This window comes from Sinocyclocheilus grahami, unplaced genomic scaffold (genome assembly GCF_001515645.1).
Source record: "Sinocyclocheilus grahami isolate Dianchi unplaced genomic scaffold, SAMN03320097.WGS_v1.1 scaffold269.1, whole genome shotgun sequence".
Classification (NCBI taxonomy): domain Eukaryota; kingdom Metazoa; phylum Chordata; class Actinopteri; order Cypriniformes; family Cyprinidae; genus Sinocyclocheilus; species Sinocyclocheilus grahami.
The window spans coordinates 150,327-170,818 of record NW_015505448.1 but is presented as its reverse complement, the minus strand read 5'-3'; the positions used below and the strand labels follow the sequence as shown (position 1 = coordinate 170,818).

Sequence of the window (20,492 nt, the reverse complement as noted above, 5' to 3'; positions counted from 1 at the left end):
TTACCCGATTTTTTTTCTTATTCTTAAATTAAAACTCACTTACACTCTTAAAAATAATGGTGCTTCACGATGCCATAGAAGAACCTTTTTGTCTAAATGGTTCCATAAAGAACCTTCAACACCTGAAGAACCTTTCTGTTTCACAAAAGGTTCTTTGTGGTGAAAGAAGGTTCTTCAGATTATAAAAAGGTAAGAAAGAGATGGTTCTTTAAAGAACCTTTGACTGAATGGTTCTTTGTGGAACCAAAAATGGTTCTTCTATGGCATCGCTTGAAGAACCTTTTGAAGCACCTTTGTTTTTAAGAGTGTAATTTTGATAATTTCTTTTCAAAGTGTGCAGCAGTATGACTCCTTAATCTTGCTTCAGCCTAGACCAAAATTGTATTTATTTATTCCTAGTAAGGCTACATCAAATAAAACTCTACACATTTGACAATGTGAAAAACTGCATCCCATTGTGTTTGACTTGAGCTTCCAGTGACACATTTTTTTAAAAGTATTTAAAAAGTACGTAATATTTTATAAATGCATATAGTCTGAGTCTGAGTCTGAGTCTGAGTGGGGGAGGGCGGGGGTGGTCCCAAAATCTGTAAAGTTTCACTTACCTTCTTCATGGCCAATCAGCGGAAAGGATCTCAGTGACGCAACTCAAATTACTAGTGCGGGAAGTGGGTGGAATTAAGAGTGACATCACTTCGCATCATCCTCGCACCGGATAGCGTAAGTTCAAGAAAGAGTTTGAGAAGCTTGAAGAACATGAGCACGAGCCCAAAGTGACTTACAATCAGTTTAGAACACATCCAACACACTTAAGAAGTTTAAGAGACCCAAGTTGACAGAAAACGATGATCGCCTCTCATTTACTGGCATACTACTTCACGGAGCTTCACCATGACCACGTCCAGAAAGTAAGTAACTCACAGCAGCCGGCTCGCGCTAAAAGCCGGCTTATCGACATCTCGCATGCTATACTGACTTAATCAGGCCGATGGATAAGTGGAGATCATTATCGGGCAATTACGATGTTCGTATGTTTTGTTGTTATTGTAGGTCGTTCACATCCTTTAACAACTACACGTGTATGTATGTGATAGCGAGGTCGGTGTTACATCTCTCAACACCAGATAACAGCATAATCCTACTGATACCAGGCTCCGGGGTCCGATGTCTAATACAAAAAAATGCAGTTGTATTGATTTCCTGTTCCAAATTTCCCAATATCGCGCATTTCCCTCGCCGCGTGAATTCCGTGCGTCAACCGCAAACCGTCCGTTTCCGCATTTTTGAAGCTCGGAGACTTACGAGTAACGCTAGCTTCCATAGTTTGGGAGTTGAGAGATGCTCCTTACCAATGATAACCTTGGATGGTGTTCGTGTATTTTATATTCATAATTGTCTAGTCTTCAGTGTGAAATGATGGTCTGTACATTGATTGATAATAAACATAAATGACATTGGATAAACTAGCTGGGCGAGTTTTCGTGGCGCTTCCTGCCACGACGTACCTTTAACTGAGCGAGTGTTGCTCGGGTAACCTGAGCCACGAGCGCCCTGCTAGTCACGTGCGCCACTCCTCACCGCGCGACTTCAGTGTATTCCATTATAACAAAACCGTGCAGCGTCTTCTGTGACCCCGGACACGCACGTAGACACTTAAGCGGCGACATCTGACTTCTGCTTTTTGCTGTGATGTGCTCAACACGCTTCAGACCAGCAGATGACATCTCTGGAACTGCCAAGAATCAAGATATTTATGCCCCTGCACTCCTACACATGCCACCTTTTATCCTCCTGGGTCCCAGGCATAGAGTTTTGTCCTCTGTACTGTAGAGGACATTATATTCAGTGTTGGGGAAAGTTACTTTTAAAAGTAATGCATTACAATATTGCGTTACGCCATAAAAAAGTAACTAATTACGTTACTTAGTTACTTTATATGGAAAGTACTTTTGCATTATTTTTTAAATCTGGACAGGGCTTGCTTGTTTGTTTTTAAAATAAAAAAGTTCTTTTCACTTTTGGTGTGAAAAGGCTTTTATATTTGCCAAAAAGTAAATGAATAAGCCTCAGGCTGAAGGGAAAGCAGATTTATGCCCGTACAGTAGAATGCAGAAGATGACATTTCAACACACTTCAGCAATAAAGAAAACACACAAATGTTTGTCTAGAGTCATTTGTGCTTATTAGTACGGTTGATTAGTACTGGATCAGCGAAGGTCAGAAGCAAAGACATTGGTTAATAGAATGGGATTAAATACATAAAGGATATTTGTGTTGTTTAACATTTCATTATTGCAGGTTTGCGTCATATTCTGAGTTGCATTATTTTTATTCATTTTGAGGAATACTGAATCTGTGTTTTTTTGTGTGTGTGAGTGAGATGAATTAATGCATATTCATATTTATTTATTTTGAACTATGGTAACATCTGATTTCTCTCAGCATGGGGACAGGAGAGCTGTCAGTCAATAAATTGAAAAAAAAAAAAAAAAAAGAGTAACTTGCGTTACTTATTTGAAAAAGTAACTCAGATATTCTCTTGCAAATTAAAAAGTAATGCGTTACTTTACTAGTTACTTGAAAAAAGTAATCTGATTACGTAACTCGCGTTACTTGTAATATATTACCCCCAACACTGGTTATATCTGAGTGAATTTCTCTGAGACCATACATGCCACAGTTTTACGTTTGTACAGAGCACATTCAGGGCTTTTTAGAGATATCAAATGTTTGGAGGTTTGATCATAAACACTGCCTTTCCTTGGTCTTTAAATATGACTGATATTGACCGAATGGTCAAATCTAGCACTCTTAGGGGAATAGGATAATGTTTTGTAATTATCATTTAAATCTGGCTAATTTTCTAATTGTTTGTCATAAATAAACGTCTCAGAAAAATGTTATGGGGTTTTAAATCGGAGTATGACTTTTTGTTACGATAAGGGGCATAGCTTAATTTTCATACATGTCTTCTGTAGAGGACACCAGGACAAACATCATATTAATCAGGCATTTTGGGGAGACACAGCAAGTGAATAGGGAAATAAATTATAAATCAATATTCCTATGAAATATGAGATATTCTTATGAAAATGTTGCCAAGTTATTTCTCCCATTGTGACACTTCTTTTTTCATTATGGTTTGCCCCAAGAACACATTAATATGCAAATTAGATGTGATGTATATAACCATTGTATAAGATAGGAATACCAATTTATGGACATTTTACGCACATTGCATAAAGTACAGTAGTATATCAAAATCATTATATTATATATTTCATAACATGGCTGAGAATCAACTTTGTACAAAGTTGTAGAACTTTGTAGAAACTTAAAAACTGATTGGTGAATGGAAAAATAATGCCTTTTCATTTCAATTTTTTTTTTTAAATAACTTAGTTCTGGCGTCCTCTACAAAGGTCATAGAATAAAATATGAAATTTTTAAATATTTTTTCAAAAATGTTTTTTTTTTTTCCATTCTTATGCTACAACCAATGTAATGACATTAAAATTTTTTTTAATTTTTTTTATAGTTATAGTATGTTATATGCTAAAATGCTAAATGCACTAAATCAGAATACAGTTGACGACACTGCTTTAGAGGGCTACATTTGCTGGGCAACTATTAATCGCATCCAAAATAAAAGTTTTTTTTTGCATAATGTATATGTGTGTACTGTGTATATTTATTATGTATATATGAATACACACACACAGTATATATTTTGAAAATATTTACATGTATATATTTATATTCACATAATTTATATGATATATAAATATATTTAATATATAAAACATAATATATTTTTCTTACATATATACACAGTATATTATGTAAACAAAAACTTTGATTTTGGATTAATTACGAATAATCGTTGCCCAGCACTTATAAACAATGACAACTACCATTCTGTTATGGAACTAACTCCCAGAACTCACCTACGTTTGGTTAGACAGTGGTTTGTGAATAGAACTGCCCTGGGCTGCGTTTCTCAAAAGCATTGTAAACTGAGTTGACCGTAGAGACCATAGGTGGCAATGGGTCTACGATCTACTTGCAATGCTTTTGGGAATTGCAGCCCTAGATGGTAAGTTGTCTGCCAAGTCAGCTTTTAAAGGGGAAGAATTCTGTCAACGTTTACTCATCCTCATGTTACTACGAATGTGTGTGCCCGCATTCTCGAAGGATTTCAAAGGGGCAGTCGTGGCCTAATGGTTAGAGAGTTGAACTTGTAACCCAAAGGTCGCTGGTTTGTGTCTCATACTGGCAGGGATTGTAGGTTGGGGGAGTGAATGTACAGCACTCTCCTCCACTTTCAATACCATGAAGACTGGAATATTGTCATTCTAACATTCTTTGCATTTTCTTGTGGTGGAGCAAGAAATACACACATCAGTGCTTGGGCATCCCAGATTACACAATGTCCAAAAATACCCTAATTTATCTATTTTTCCATCCACTTATTTTTATGTGAATTTTCGAATAGCGCATTAAAAATGCTGGATGGAAATGCCAAAATGCACATAAAATCTTAAAATATTAATAAAAAATATATGCGCTCAGTTGAGGTGGATAAATTGTTTGTTTGTTTTTTTGATAAGAAAATGTATTAACACTGCGATAAGAATTCACAACGTTTTATTATAATAATTTTCTCATTAGAATGTTATATACACGACAACTATTCCCAATCATAGTTATTAATGTTGTGCACTGCTGTTTGAGTTTATCACCGGTAAACTGAAGCGCTCTTTTAACTTAACCAAACGCATTCTATATGAGATAAATCAGATATACATCAAATAAACACAATATTACAATGTACAATTGCACAAAAGGCTGCAAACGAACAGCGCGCATCTGAAGTGTCTCTGAAGGAAATAATGCATTATTTATCGGCTTTAAGATATCGGCCAAATTTTCTTATTGGGCCGATACCGATAACAGAAAAAATTAGCATTTATCGGCCGATACCGATATGGTGGCTGATATATCGTGCATCCCTAATTGAGATGTTCCTGTTTGCTTAACTTTTGCTGAGATTATTGTGGCTGTAGATTTACACAACTTTTTTTTTATCACAAAAGATTTAGTTTACAGTGTTTTGGTTTTTATTGTGTCGTTTTAAAGTGAGATCTCAGGGTTGTGCGCATGAAGCCTGATGTTGTACTGACATTGCACAGTATTACAAGGGAGAAGGTCTCATCAGTGCTAACAGACATCTGCCTTTCTAAAATACCTTTAAAAATGGAAAGTCAGGTATGTCAGGCATAGAAAAGCATGCAAGGACTAGTTCTAAAGAGGTCATATCATGAGAAAGCAAAATTCCCTTGATCTTTGGAAATTCACTATGAGGTTACAGAAATCTGAACTTCCTCCCTAGTCTGAAAATACTTTTTATTGAAATCAAGTTGCAAATACTAATTTTGAAACCGATTATTAGTACATGAACACAGAGACCAGATATGAACAGTGTCTAGACATAACCGACTGTTAACAACAATACCCGCCAAGACAGTATTTTGACATTTATTTTTTGTGTGTTTGTCCATTCAAGCGCAAGTAGACGCAAAAGAGAACTCAATTCGTGGTTCGCGCGGACCATCAGTCAGAGATTTGACTCTCTGGTGCGCGCTTTGAGTGTGTTTGTTGGAAAATATTAATGTTGGAAAATTGAGGTTATTGTCAGAACTTTACAACTTTGTTCTTGTGATGCTGTCTTTTTCAAAAGCTGTTCTTTTAATATAAATTTACATTTGATTTGTTTGTAGAAACGGGCGACTTCCTTGCCCTGGACTTGGGAGGAACAAATTTTCGAGTTCTGCTTGTCAGAGTGTCTAGTAATGGAAAACAAAAGGTGGAGATGGAAAACCAGATCTACGCCATTCCAGAGAACATCATGAGGGGCAGTGGGACAGAGGTGAGGAGTGATTGAGTGCTTTTGTGCCTTTCTTGCTGTAGATCTCATTCATTAAACATGGTATGCATATATATGTATATGTGTGTGTGTGTGTGTGTGTGTAAAAACCAGCAGAAAGCTTAGGTGTTTTATATTTAAAGGGATAGTTCACCCAAAAATGAAAATTCTGTCTTTATATACTCACCCTGGTGTTGTTCCAAACCTGTATGGCTGACTTTGTTTTGTGGAACATAGAAGATATTGAGAAGTATTTTTATATTTTTTTTGGCTTTTTAATTATGCATTATAAATAACTTTGTCTTGTTGTCTGGTTTCATCATTTCATCATTCATCAAGTTTAAAGCGCAATCAAGTATTTAATAGTAGATACATGTACAATGTGTGCTTTCTTAATTGCAAATTGCAATGTTGACTGTATGAACATTCTCTAGTTGTTTAATCTGAGATTGAAGATATAGAAATTGAATGTATTAAAGGGGTCATATGATGCTGCTAAAAAGAACATTATTTGGTGTAATGAAATGTGTTTATGCGGTTTAAGGTTTAAAAAAACACATTATTTTCCACATACTATACATTATTGTTTCTCCTCTATGCCCCGCCTTTCTGAAATGCGTCGATTTTTACAAAGCTCATCGGTCTGAAAAGCGAGGTGTGCTTTGATTGGCCAGCTATCCAATGCGTTGTGATTGGCCGAATACCTCAAGCGTGTGATGGAAATGTTATCCCCCTTACCATACTGTGATGCCCTGTGTCCCGGCGCGATAAGGCAAAAACATTAAAACCCATTATAAACGAGGCATTTGTTGCATCCAGTGGGGACATAATTATGGATTATAATGACTTATACTGTCTTTTTATGCATTGCATCGCGCCGCGTAAACATAAAACCATGTCTGCATTTGTGATCGGAGAAATGACAAACAGCAAGCGCTACTCTACACTGCTCAAAACTCGCATTTGAATCGTCAGTGGCAAATTCTTTAAATATAAAAAACTTACTTACAGTCTGTGAGTCAGAACAGCCAGCATTGTAGTCTACTCTCCCAGGATCAGGAAACAGTCCTCCATAAAATGTGCTGCACACATTTGAATATTTGGGTTAAACTGTTCTGGAACAGTGTTGTAAATACAACTTAACCACTGATTTCTAGTCGTGTCCTCTTTTGGAAGGCCAAACAAAGTAGTTTAGTTTTCACAACGAAACAGCGTCACACACCGCAGCCTTGAGCGAGCCGAGGCCGGCGGTCTAGAGTGAGGCGGATTCGACGAAGGAGCATCCGGCGGGCTTGCGGCAACCACATGTAACGCCCCCGGGCTGGACTCCGCTATGTCCACTGTGAAAGCCGATCCGGCGATCCACAGCGCAAAGTTGATGTATTTCCTTAGTGACCAGCACGGATCCGCTCTAGGCATGACGAAGTGAATATCGTCCTCTTTTGGAAGGCCAAACAAAGTAGTTTAGTTTTCACAACGAAACAGCGTCACACACCGCAGCCTTGAGCGAGCCGAGGCCGGCGGTCTAGAGTGAGGCGGATTCGACGAAGGAGCATCCGGCGGGCTTGCGGCAACCACATGTAACGCCCCCGGGCTGGACTCCGCTATGTCCACTGTGAAAGCCGATCCGGCGATCCACAGCGCAAAGTTGATGTATTTCCTTAGTGACCAGCACGGATCCGCTCTAGGCATGACGAAGTGAATATCGTCCTCTTTTGGAAGGCCAAACAAAGTAGTTTCGCTTTCACAAGGAAAAATACCGTGCCTTCACGACATAGCGGTGGCGGCAACAATACTACAGCGAGAATAAAAGTTACTTCTTTCTTTGCGTCAACCCTCTACGCACACCTTGGCAATATAATCGCCATTGGCTAGTAAATTTTTTTTGTTTACTCGCCAGACTGTTTTACACACACACACACACACACACACACACGTACGTTTACTTAGCTCTCTAAATGGGGACATTACATAGACTTCTATTGTTTTTATATACAGATAGTTATACACTTTAAAAAAAAATTTTTTTTTACCTAAACCCACCCCTACCCTACCCCTCACAGAAAACTTTCTGCATTTTTACAATTTCAAAAGTGAAATTTTTTTTTTTTTATTTTAACAGTTTTACAAATGAGGACATCCACAAATTCAGCCAATCAAGCATTATATTATGATAATTAAGCACTATTTAATGATCGAACTAGTGATTAGAACTAAAACTTGGTAACCATGAATGAATGCATATTTGTCATTTTAACTGAACTTAGGACTGGTGGTGGTGTTTAAGATATTGTTGGTCATAGGTAATAGTAATTATTATTAAAAGCTACTACTACTACTACTATTATTATTATCTGCTGGGTTCATGAATATTAATCAAGTTGTCAGGGTTCGCTCGAACTGATTTGCTGAAATCAAAATGGGGAAGGTAATAAATGAGCGTCAACCAACGAGAGCTGTTCGCGCATTAGCTCCGCCCACTGCCGAGAAACCGGCATATCTTCTGCTTGTTCTTAAAAGCTGAATAATTCTAAATGAACTCTGTTATTTTGACAGGAAAATACAACAAAGAATATGGTTTACATGTAGCGCGTCGATTCAGCGTGGTATGCAAGACTCTCGCTCTCTCTCTCTTTGCATGTGTGAGAAACACAGCGCTATCAGTAAAGTGACGGCGAGTTGTGCGCCTTAACACTAGTTTACAGTACGTCAAATACAGGTGCGCTGCGTGCTACATACTGCGCATCTATTGAGTACATAACATGATCCATTGAGCGCATCCAAATAGTACAGATCGCTTGATGGAGAGCGAAACTCTCAAGCGCTCAGTCAGCATGTTTATAGAGTGAAAATCTGTTGAATGCCTCTCTCACACACATACTGGCATGTAAAATCTAAGAATTTAGTAGCCAATGGCTAATGTTAGACATTATTTAGTCGCCCGGAGTAAGATTTAGTCGCATTTGCGAGTGATTTACTCGCAATTTAGAGGGTTGCTTTACGTGAACATTTGGGCGGTGTTATGCAAATCTTCCCACATCGTGACGTAGATATTGATATACGTGTTGGAACGAGCCGTTTTGGGTAGGCGTGGTTGACTCTTAACTTTTATAAAGAATATCTCTTTGGATTTGAGACTTTAGTCTTTGCAACTTTACAGATCTTCTTTGCGCACCAAGAGCTTGTAACACTCCAAAGAGAAAGGAAAAATTTGAATCGCATCATATGACCCCTTTAACATTTCTGTCAAATTTCATTTTCATTACAGTATAAGATATATTGAATGCTTTTGCTCTCACTTCTCAGCGCAGAACACTGTCTGCATAAAATTACCAACTTAGACAAAGCCCAAATGAATGAACACATTGTGCGTCATGTTGCCATTTTAATGCACATTATTCTTTCTACACTTGTTCACCGTTTAAAACGGCTTTAACACTTGAGCACATTCCATATGGTTAAATCCTAGATGTATAAAACAGACGTGTTTATTTCGTTTTATATCTTCATATTCAAGTCTGTTTCATTTCTATCATGAGACATAAATATGCTAAAGTTATGCAAAGAATATCTTATTTCCATGATAAATGGCAGTCATTTATCTATTATTCATTTAGCAAACAATATAAAGCAATTTGAGATGCTACAATAAACTCTTCAGCATAATAATCAAATAAATTGTCATAAATCTAAGTAATAACTAAGTAAACGGACTGTCGTGCATAAGTGTGTTTTGGGTGGCTGGGAACTGAAACATGCCTGGTTTGAAACCAAACTAATGTTTTCTCACATACTTCATCCATACTCTCTGTGCTAGTCTGGCAGTGAACGTGTCCTTTAGCCTCCGCAATGAAGACTGTCTAGACTTCAATCATTGCAATTCGACCACAAGACTCCTTTATAAGTGTGCATGACCTGGAGGTGGAAGGTACAGTTGGAACCCAGCTGGCAGAAGATGATGGTTCCTCACAGCCTATGGCATTATGGCTTTATAATTTCAACGTGTAATGCCTAATGTGAGGAGACTGCACCTCATGTTGATTGACAGTCCCCTTTGGATTTTCCCATGGACGCTTTTCACTTTCAAGAGCTTCTCTGATGCTTGTTTCCATTTTAGTTTAACCTGAAGAGCTGTTAAAAAAATACCTGATGTAATCTGTGCTTATGATTCTGTAGCCTCTGAAATGTTTCATACTTGTGAGATGAAAATAACACCTTTGACCAACTTGCACATGATATTTTTGGTTCTTCTGATCTACCTAAGTAGACCATATACTTTTTGGCATGGGACACTTTTGAATGTAATGAATCCTTAATCTAAGTTAAGAAATGTATTTAAATTGGTCTTAAAATTAATCATGTCATTTTTTTGGTTCTTTTCTTTTCCAGCTCTTCGATCACATAGCTGAATGCTTGGCCAATTTCCTTGAAAAATTGGGCATCAAAGACAAGAAGCTGCCTCTTGGCTTTACCTTTTCATTTCCTTGCCAGCAGACCAAACTAGATGAGGTGAGATGAGATGAGAAGGATTAAAGGGAAACAAACACTAACCTTAGCAGCTCTTCTGTCAGAATGTCATGTTTCCATGGTTGCCCTTCTTTCTGTACAGAGTTTTCTGGTGTCTTGGACCAAAGGTTCTAAGGCGAGTGGAGTGGAGGGGAGAGATGTTGTGGGCCTGTTGAGAAAAGCCATCAAGAAGAGAGGGGTGAGTGTAATGAGTCAGTGTGTTATGCTTTTATATTCACAAGCTACTGGTTTTAGTCTTTCTAGTATAGTGAAATGATTAAGGCAAAAGCTTCTTCATATATGTATGTATATATTAAACTTGAATCCACCGATAGATGCAAATACTCAGTGGTAGTATTTACACTACTGTTCAAAAGTTTGGTGTCAGTGAGATTTATTTTTTTTTTTTTCTGAAACAGAGTATTGCTTGTTTTAATACCAGGTGTAAACGGAGCCAATAATGGAGTGAGCATGTACAAACTTTCCAGAAGAGAACAGCGAGAAAATAATTATTAGATTATTCAGAATTGAAGCATGTGAATTTCCTTTTTGGAATAAAGGCTAGAAAATGTACATTAATCAGTGATGTCTGGTGTGAATTCACCACTTGGTCCTCACGTAAAGTTAATAAATGCATGGGAATTCTTATGTGTGAATCATGGAGGGTGTTGTTGTTTTGTGAGTTTCTTAAGATATTTCTGAGAACAAGGACTTGATGTTGTGTGTCACAGTGGAAAAGGTTGTCTGTTAGCAATTCCATTCATCTCAATGCCACTTACTTGGCAGATGCAGGAAGCAAACTATTTGAATTCTGCTCTTTGACTGCATAAAGACTTTTTTGAGCCAACATTCATGTGATTAATTATGCTATAGCCACAGCAAAATGATTTCATGACAAAAACTGATGTTAATGGTACCACAAGAACATGCAAAATTTGAATTAATTCAATAGAAATAATTCAATTGAATTAATACAAACAATAATGTTATTTTTATAAATAAATAATACAAATAAAATGTATAATTATAATAATTATTAAAATATATAATAAATGTTTTTTTTTATTACCTCCATAAGGTGAACTTTACCGAATCTACCAGCAGGGGTTAACAGGGCCATGCTAACCAGCCAACACTCAAGTCCATTTTGTTTTTAGCATCACCCTTTAAAAAATCGCTGCAACATAGATTCACATGCCTCTAGGGCTGCCCCCAACTAAAGATTTTTCTAGTTGACTAGTTGTCAACTTATCGCACGTTTATATTAATTTCATTACATAAATATATACTGACAGTGGGGAACTAAACTATAATGAGCCTTTAATATACAGCCTATTCCATGCTCAAGCACACACATAAAGCTTGCCAAAAGTAATGACTGTGTTGGGAAATACAGCAAGGAGATATTTGAATCATGTATTAATAAATGAGTGTTTTCTGGTGTCGGCTGCAAAGATGAAGCTGACGATGCTGACTCGTCATCTCCGCAGTACAGTGGATGTACCTTTAGAGAAAAATCGACCTTTCATACGGATTACATAATGAGAGAGTATTTGTTTTCGATTTGAATTTGTTCTTTTAAAAATGAGACGTTTCAAGCTTTCTATAGATATATTTCTCATGTCTGTCAGGCTATTATGTTGAGTTTTGGTTCATTTTTTTGACGCGTGTCAGTTCACAGAGACCGAGACGTCAGAAAGTGCGTCCTTTTTTCTTTTTTTTTCTTCTTATTTTTACAAAAGCACGTCTTGTTGTAACATTTAGTTGACTATTAGGGGCACAGCCCTACATGCCTCATTAGTTTATTTGACCTTTCGTAAGTGTTTCAGCTTGGTTCAAAATAGCAAACAAGTACCAGCATTTTCTTTTTTTTTTATCTCTACAGGACTTTGACATTGACATTGTGGCTGTGATCAATGACACCGTTGGCACCATGATGACCTGCGGTTATGACGACCATCACTGTGAGATCGGCCTCATTGTCGGTGAGTCACTGTCTTACATTTGCACTCAAATGCTAGCTGAGATCAGTGGGAAATATCAGCCAGGGTGGCAGTGATATTGTCAGACGTGCTTGCTGTGAATGAAAGGTGCTTTATTCAAACATAGACTTTTTGTTCTGTCATTTGTTTTGGTTATTGGTTGTGGGAATATTAGAGCACACATTTCAGGCTTTTTATTGCCGCTTCAGGCCTGTTATTATGGCCTAACAAAATGATTTTGGCGGCGTCTTCACAATGCTAATTCTCACACTCCTCTAAATGAACTAATTGTTTTGATTCATGTTCCCCAATGGTGTGTCAAATACGTGTAATTATAGAGGCTAGAGCAGATGTCTCTGAGTCTTTCACACAACTCAGTTATTACACTCTCTAATTTGTACATGATTTTAACACTTTCTCACATTAGATGACGAATACAGAAGGCTACATTTATAGTTGTATGTGGAAATACAGCCAAAGTTCTTTTAGAGCGCAAACAGCTGGAGTGAAGCTTCTTTTTGTTTTCTTTTTTTGAAAGAAATTAATTATTATACCTTCTATTTCAAATAAATTCTGTTATTTTGAACTTTCTATTCATTAAGTTATCAAACGGTGTCGTGATTCTCACAATAAATAAATAGATACAATGAATTCATGAATTAATAAAATGGGCTGCAACTGTTTTCAACATTGATAATAAGAAGAATTGTTTCACCAGATCAGCTGAAATTCAGCTTTGCAATCACAGAAATAAATTACATTTTAAAATGTATTAAAAATAGAAAACAGTAAAAAATATTTCAAATACTGCACATTTTCTTTTATAAGAAAAGAAAAAAAAAATTAAAATATAGGGGTGTAACGATAAACATATTTTCAGTACGCATCTTTCAGTTTGTTACGCATGTGTAATGAACAAATACAGCATTGTTTTAACCACTGCACGAGCGGAACTTCGTTGGAAACTTCCAGTTTTATGTATTGTTACTTTTGATAAGAAACGAAGGTCTCATCTCTCGCGCTCTTTGATGTGGCGCGACAGATCGCTGTATAAACGCCTCAGTTCAAACGGCAGCGCGATCATCTCTTCCTATTTACTACTAGTTTTAACGCGAAATAAACATGAATGAACATCTTTTGTAATTGTTCAATCAGTCTTTCCACCGTGGAAAGACATCAATTAAACAGCTCGTAAACAAAATGTCACGTAGCATTTCATTTAAAGCTCGTTAGTTCGCTATAAATGATGTCTAGAGAAGAGCATTTTGTGAAATATTAGACTATATACTCATTATATTTTACTTTGCCTGTTAGTGATGACTTAATTATTTAATGTGTTTAAATAAATCTGTTATGAAACTAGTTATGACAGCTACTGCATATATTTCAACAACAAATAGAAATGTAATAATTTTGAAGTTAATTTAAAATAACTTTTGCATTGTGCAGTTTACATGTTTGCATACAATTTTTTATTTTTTTTGTAACAAGTACTGTCGTTGAATAAATGTATTATTTTCTGTTTCCTGGATGGAAAAAAAAGAATGTGTAAATAGTCACCACATTACCATTTTTATGTCTATTTACGCATGACAAACTAGGACTTATTTCTTTATCAGTTTATGTCATTAAAATTATAATGATGGTATCAAGAACATAATGAAATGTTATAAACCACAATGGACAGCATTGTCTTTGTTTATAAAGCATCCTACAAGACTAAGATATCCAGAATGTAGATTTAAGTGGTTGAACATACTCTAGGCCTCAATAATTGACACACAAACCTCAAGAACGGTGGCAATCAACAAATGTAAAAAAAGATGAGCTCTTTAAATCACTGCACAACTAACAATAATGACAAAACAACAACGAAAAAGTTTAAATGAAACCAAAAAATAGCAAAACAATAACCCTATAACAGTATCTACATAATTTATTCATGCTGCAATGCATGCTGGGAACTCACAAAGCCTTAACATTTCAGCAATATAAAATTCTTTGTTCAGACAACTCTGTTTGACTAGTTGGGACAACATTTGGGGTCTGACAAAGGTTTTTATGTTCAATTCTGTTGGTCTAACAAGGATTTTTTTATGTAGTTTCAAGAAAACTGCTAGTATTTGAGACTCAAAAGGTTTCGTAAGCTGGAAAATATGCAGTTGGAATTTTTTTTTTTTTTTTTTTTTTTTTTTTTACATTGTTTTTTTTAATAAAATAAATAGAAATAAAATAAAATTTGGGGAAGTACTAAATTTACTAAAATTAAGATAAATAGAAAAATAAATAAAAAACTAATAAAATGAAAAAAGCACAAAGTTATAGTTATTAAATCTTGAACTACAAGTAAGATTAAAACAAAATGTAAAAAAAAGCTAATTCAGAATTTTTTTTTTTTTTTTTTTTTTTTTTTACAGTGTATTGATTATTAAAATAAATAGAAATTAAATAAAATTTGAGGTTGGTTCTTTGTTAATTGTAAACTTATAGTAATGTAAAAGGGCTCCCTATAGTTTAAAGCAGAAGCTGAGGTAGATTTGTATTCCTAAGAAAATGTTAAATTATAATTGAATTATTTAAAGAGCAATTTGTTCAGTAATCGACTGTTTAATAAAAAATGCAATTTTATGTTTAGTTTTTCCCCGTGCTGTACCAAAACCATAACGAACCGTGATGTATGAACCGAGGAATGTACAGAACCTTTATGTTTGTGTACTGTTACACCCCTATTAAAATATTTTAAATAACAGTTTTAATGCCAAATTTAAGTGTATAATGTGTAAGTGAAGTGTTTATTAAATTGATATTTAATAAATAATAGGAACTTAACATAACAAGAAGTCTGTACTCCTATATAGCTGGAGGTAGCTGGTTTATTTTGAATCATAAGACAGTTTTGAGAGACTACAGTAGGCTTTAGTAGCTGGGTTAATAAAACAAGCTTACCCAAAGCTTACCCTGCCATTTCCCACTGAGACAGACCACTGTTGAGTGTACAATTGAAATATAATTCAACATCGTGAAGATATAATGAAGTCATTTCCCCTGCCTGCACCTTTGAACACAATATTTAGGATTTGCATGAATCTGTTGAGTATGTGCTTTTCATAGTGCTTAGAAAACCAACAGGCTGTAGTTTTAAAGAGGAATTGCATTGAAGAATATTTGCATTTGCATTCAATCATTGCATTCAAACTGCATTGTAGAGAAAGCAATAAAAATATACCTCCCTGACATTACATGGTTTAAGACATGAGTCGTCTACATCGTCAACCAGTATTATATTCTTAAATATCTTTCATGTTTTAGGCTCCTACACAGATAAAGCAATACTGTTTCACAATTACAAATCATGAATTGGCTGCACTGCTCAAGCCTTTGTAAGAGTAATTGAAAAAAGGCATGTTGCATCTGCAGTCTTAGGTTCAGAACAGACCCACCCAACATCCATCATACCTTTGGCATTTTCTTGAACTTTCCAGTTTGTTATCTGCTTTAGTAGTAGTTCAAATACGCAAAGCAAAGACAACCGATAGCAGTCATTTTTATCATGGGACGTGATGATGGATTTGTACCACTTCACTTGGCTAGACATTTCAGTTACTCTGGTTTCTTCCCATTGGATAAGAGACTATCAGATGATATTAGTTTGAAGTATAGTTCAGTGAAAATATCATATACAAAGCACAGATTACAGATATGTTATCCTTTAAAAATACAGTTAAAGGAAATGTAACCCCAAAAAGAAAATACACTATTTACTTTCCCTCATGTTGTTTCTTGCTGGCTTTAGTATCTACTTTGCCATTCCTTAACATGATCCTAATCGTTAAAAAGCTCTCTGGCCTCAACATGCATCGTGGCTTTGTCATTGCAGGACAGATTTAGCATGTTGACAGGCTTCATACATAATCATTCATACATAATAAAATTGAACACTCCCCTTTCTTTTGTTGCTCATGTGCGTTGGCTGCTGCAGAGACTGAGTATACTTAATTTATAATAAGTCACAAAGAGCTCCTTTACCACCAAAGATTTGACATTGCACTGTAGAGATATCAGAGCTCCTGCATGAATATTTTATATAGTTACACAAGCCTGTATATCAGATTTCTTAAAGGGGTCATATGATGTTGCTAAAAAGAACATTATTTGATGTAATGAAGTGTGTTTGTGGTTTAAGGTTAAAAAAACACATTATTTTCCACATACTGTACATTATTGTTTCTCCTCTATGCCCCGCCTTTCTGAAATGCAACGATTTTTACAAAGCGCATCGGTCTGAAAAGCGAGGTGTGCTCTGATTGGCCAGCTATCCAGTGCATTGTGATTGGCCGAATACCTCAAGCGTGTGACGGAAATGTTACGCCCCTTACCATACTGTGATGCCGTGTCCGGCCGGAGCGATGAGACAAAAACATGAAAACCCATTATAAACGAGGCATTCGTTGCATCCAGTGGGGACATAATTATGGATTATAATGACTTATACTGTCTTTTTACGCGTTGCATTGCATTGCATCGCGCCGCGTAAACATAAAACCATGTCTGCATTTGTGATCGGAGAAATGACAAACAACAAGCCCTACTCTACACTGCCCAAAAAAACTTGCTTTAAATATAAAAAAATATAAAATTATAAAACTCTTTAAATATAAAAAACGTACTTACAATCTGTGAGTCAGAACAGCCGGCATTGTAGTCTACTCTCTCAGGATCAGGAAACGGTCCTCCATAAAATGTGCTGCACACATCTGAATATTTGGGTTAAACTGTTCTGCAACAGTGTTGTAAATACAACTTAACCACTGATTTCTAGTCGTGTCCATTTTTGGAAGGTTAAAGGAGTTTCGCTTTCACAACGAAACACAGCATCACACACGGTGGCCTAGAGTGAGGAACGGCCGGCGGGCTGAGTGAGCAGAGGCGGCAGGCTTGATAACAGCGCGGCCGGCGGATTCGACGAAGGAGGCGATCCACAGCGCAAAGTTGTTGTATTTCCTCAGCAACCAGCACGGATCAGCTCCAGGCATGACGAAGCAGATATCGTCCTCTTTTGGAAGGCCAAACAAAGTAGTTTCACTTTCACAATGAAACACAGCGCCTTCACGACATGGCGGCGGCAACAATACTACAGTGAGAATAAAAGTTACGCCTTCTTTCTTTGCGTGAACATTTGTGTGGCGTTATGCAAATCTTCCCACATAGTGAGGTAGATATGTGGGGCGTGTTAGAACGAGCCGTTTTAGGTAGGTGTGGCTGACTCTTAACTTTTATAAAGAATATCTCTTTGGATTTGAGACTTTAGTCTTTGCAACTTTACAGATCGTCTTTATGCACCAAGAGCTTGTAACACTCCAAAGAGAAAGGAAAAATTGAAATCGCATCATATGACCCCTTTAATGCTACGTCAAAACAGAAAATGAATTTGGACAAATCTCAGGAAAGAAGGAGGTATCGATTCCCACAGTCATGGAGAATTTTACCATTTTGAATTTCCAAGCCTCTTGAGAAATGTAATGCTGTGTTGAAAAGTTATGAAACTGTATATACTATAGTTTGTGAATTTCTGATTATGCTCTGCATGGAGTCTCAGGAAGCTCAAACCTGCATTGAACCACATTCAAATCTCTGGTCTTTTTTTCTCTTTGTGGAGATATTTATACATAAGCATGAATCTCTTATACATATGAATGAGAAATAATCTCCAGCAATCCCTATGAAATCCTTTTAAAAATACTTATACATTAATCATGAACTACTTGAAAATGGAGATTTCATGGAAATTCATTGGTCAAAAAGGGTGGGAACCCTTTTTGGAGTGTCTCAGTGTGGGTCATTTCTCTTAAAGTAATGTTAAGCACAGAACTTGAAAACCGCTAGTTTAAAAGTCTGGAAAGGAAACGCATGGCTTGAAAATAATAAATAAAAGCGGAAGAGACTTATTTGTGTATTTATTTATTTAAAATAAAATAGCTTTTATAGCTTTTACTAATCTGCTGATGTGACTCTTAGTTTCATGCTATGACATTTTAATTTATATGTGTAAAACATTTTTAATGTGGGTGGTGTTATGGGTTTGTAAACAAATCTTGGTGTGTTTTACAGGGACGGGCACCAATGCGTGCTACATGGAGGAGATGCGGCACTTGGAGCTGGTGGATGGTGATGAAGGTCGTATGTGTGTGAACATGGAGTGGGGTGCGTTCGGCGACGACGGCGCCCTGGATGACATCCGCACTGAATTCGACCGGGAGATTGACGCTGGGTCCCTGAACCCCGGCAAACAGCTGTGAGTGACAGTCCTGCACCTGACAGTTAGTGCCACTCCCGACAGTTCTTTTGTTGACACAAAAAGCCATTGAAGCCCTTTTCCCTAGAGGCCAGCTGTGTCAGCCGGTTGTTCTACTAGGCAATTACAGAAGAAGGTACAAGGTTGTCACCATGGTGACACCAAGTACACAGGCATTCTTGCGTACATGTTCATTCCAAGAAGGCAAGTGTGAACAATTTTAGGAAGACCATATGTTGCTGCGATAGCTAGAAACAGTCATGAAATAAACTCTTGCGCCATCATTAAAGGGATAGTTCACCCAAAAATGAAAATTTTATGTTTATCTGCTTACCCCCAGGGCATCCAAGATGTAGGTGACTTTGTTTCTTCAGTAGAACACAAACAAAGATTTTTAACTCGAACCGTTGCAGTCTGTCAGTCATATAATGGAAGTGAATGGGAATCACGGCTTTGAGAGTCAAAAAAACATACACAAACAAAACCATATTAAACCCTGCGGCTCCTGACGATACATTGATGTGTAAAGACACTAAACGATCGGTCTGTGCAAGAAACTGAACAGTATTTATATAGTTTTTTACCTCTGATTCACCGCAATGTCCGAACTGTCCTGAGTGCATTCTCAACAGCCGGCGCGTGATGCGTCGTCTTCTTGCTTTATGGCGGATCGCAGACTTATAAGTGCATTACCGCCACCTATCTCTCAAATGGAACATTGAGATTGTAGATAGTGTCAATGGTCCATTTGAGAGATAGGTTGGGTTAATGCACTTATAAGTCTGCGATCTGCCGTAAAGCAAAAAGAAGAAGACGGCGTGTCACGCACCGGCTGTTGAGACTGCTCAGGACAGTTCGGACATGGCGGTGAATCAGAGGTTAAAAAACGATATAAATACTGTTCAGTTTCTTGCACAGACCGATCGTTTAGTGTCTTTATACATCAATGTATCGTCAGGAGCCGCAGGGTTTAATATGGTTTTGTTTGTGTATGTGTTTTTGACTCAAAGCCGTGATTCCCATTCACTTCTATTATATGACTGACAGACTGCAAATGTTTGAGTTAAAAATCTTTGTGTTCTACTGAAGAAACAAAGTCACCTACATCTTTGGATGCCCTGGGAGTAAGCAGATAAACATCACATTTTCATTTTTGGGTGAACAATCCCTTTAACTGTGCATTAGCCTGCTTTTCTGATCCGAACTCATGGGTCTCGAGAGTTTTAAAGCTGCAGTTCCTGACCCTAGTCATATTGACTCCACAGGCGCTTTCATTTTGTGGGTAAGAAGCAGCACTTTGAAAGGCTTTAAAAATGCAGAAGTGTAATCAAATACTATGATGCCCTGAGTGCTTGTTGCTGAGCTTTCTAAATGCCCTCAGTGGTGGAGTATGGCAATTGATTGCCTTATTGGATTTGCACATGCACATGCACAAACCAATAATTCAGGACTGATAAAGTAGCTTTGAAACCTCTTGCTTTTCCCCCAGAGATCCTGGTTTCAAAAGATCAATGGGAATATGCTGTTTCTTTACAGTTGCAAGTCAGTGTTATTGTTCTCTCGCATACCCTGCTCCCTGAGACGATGAATGTTTAGACTGTGTCCAGATCGAGTACTGTAAACATTTTCCTTTTCCCATAAATAAGAACTCTTAACAGCAATGTGAAAAGAGACGGAAGTGGTTTTAATTTTTGTTGTATAGTAAGGCACGATATGGACTCATCAGTTATTTACTCTACCTTTTATCCAGTTTATTTATACCAGTATATAATGGACCAGGGTCAAG

The 20,492-nt window shown here is 36.9% G+C and overlaps 1 protein-coding gene across 1 annotated transcript in view; it reads left to right on the top strand.

Annotated features, from left to right (window-relative positions):
- The first annotated feature begins 663 nt into the window (after positions 1-663).
- The window catches only part of hk2 (hexokinase 2), a 46,281-nt gene continuing 26,452 nt past the window's right edge, over positions 664-20,492 (top strand). Inside the window, exons 1-8 of the mRNA XM_016291276.1 lie at positions 664-908; positions 4,578-4,588; positions 5,567-5,649; positions 5,781-5,929; positions 10,316-10,435; positions 10,536-10,631; positions 12,318-12,417; positions 18,523-18,706. Coding sequence (XP_016146762.1) covers positions 846-908; positions 4,578-4,588; positions 5,567-5,649; positions 5,781-5,929; positions 10,316-10,435; positions 10,536-10,631; positions 12,318-12,417; positions 18,523-18,706 — 806 coding nt within the window. The 5' untranslated portion in view covers positions 664-845. The remainder of the gene's footprint in view (positions 909-4,577; positions 4,589-5,566; positions 5,650-5,780; positions 5,930-10,315; positions 10,436-10,535; positions 10,632-12,317; positions 12,418-18,522; positions 18,707-20,492) is intronic.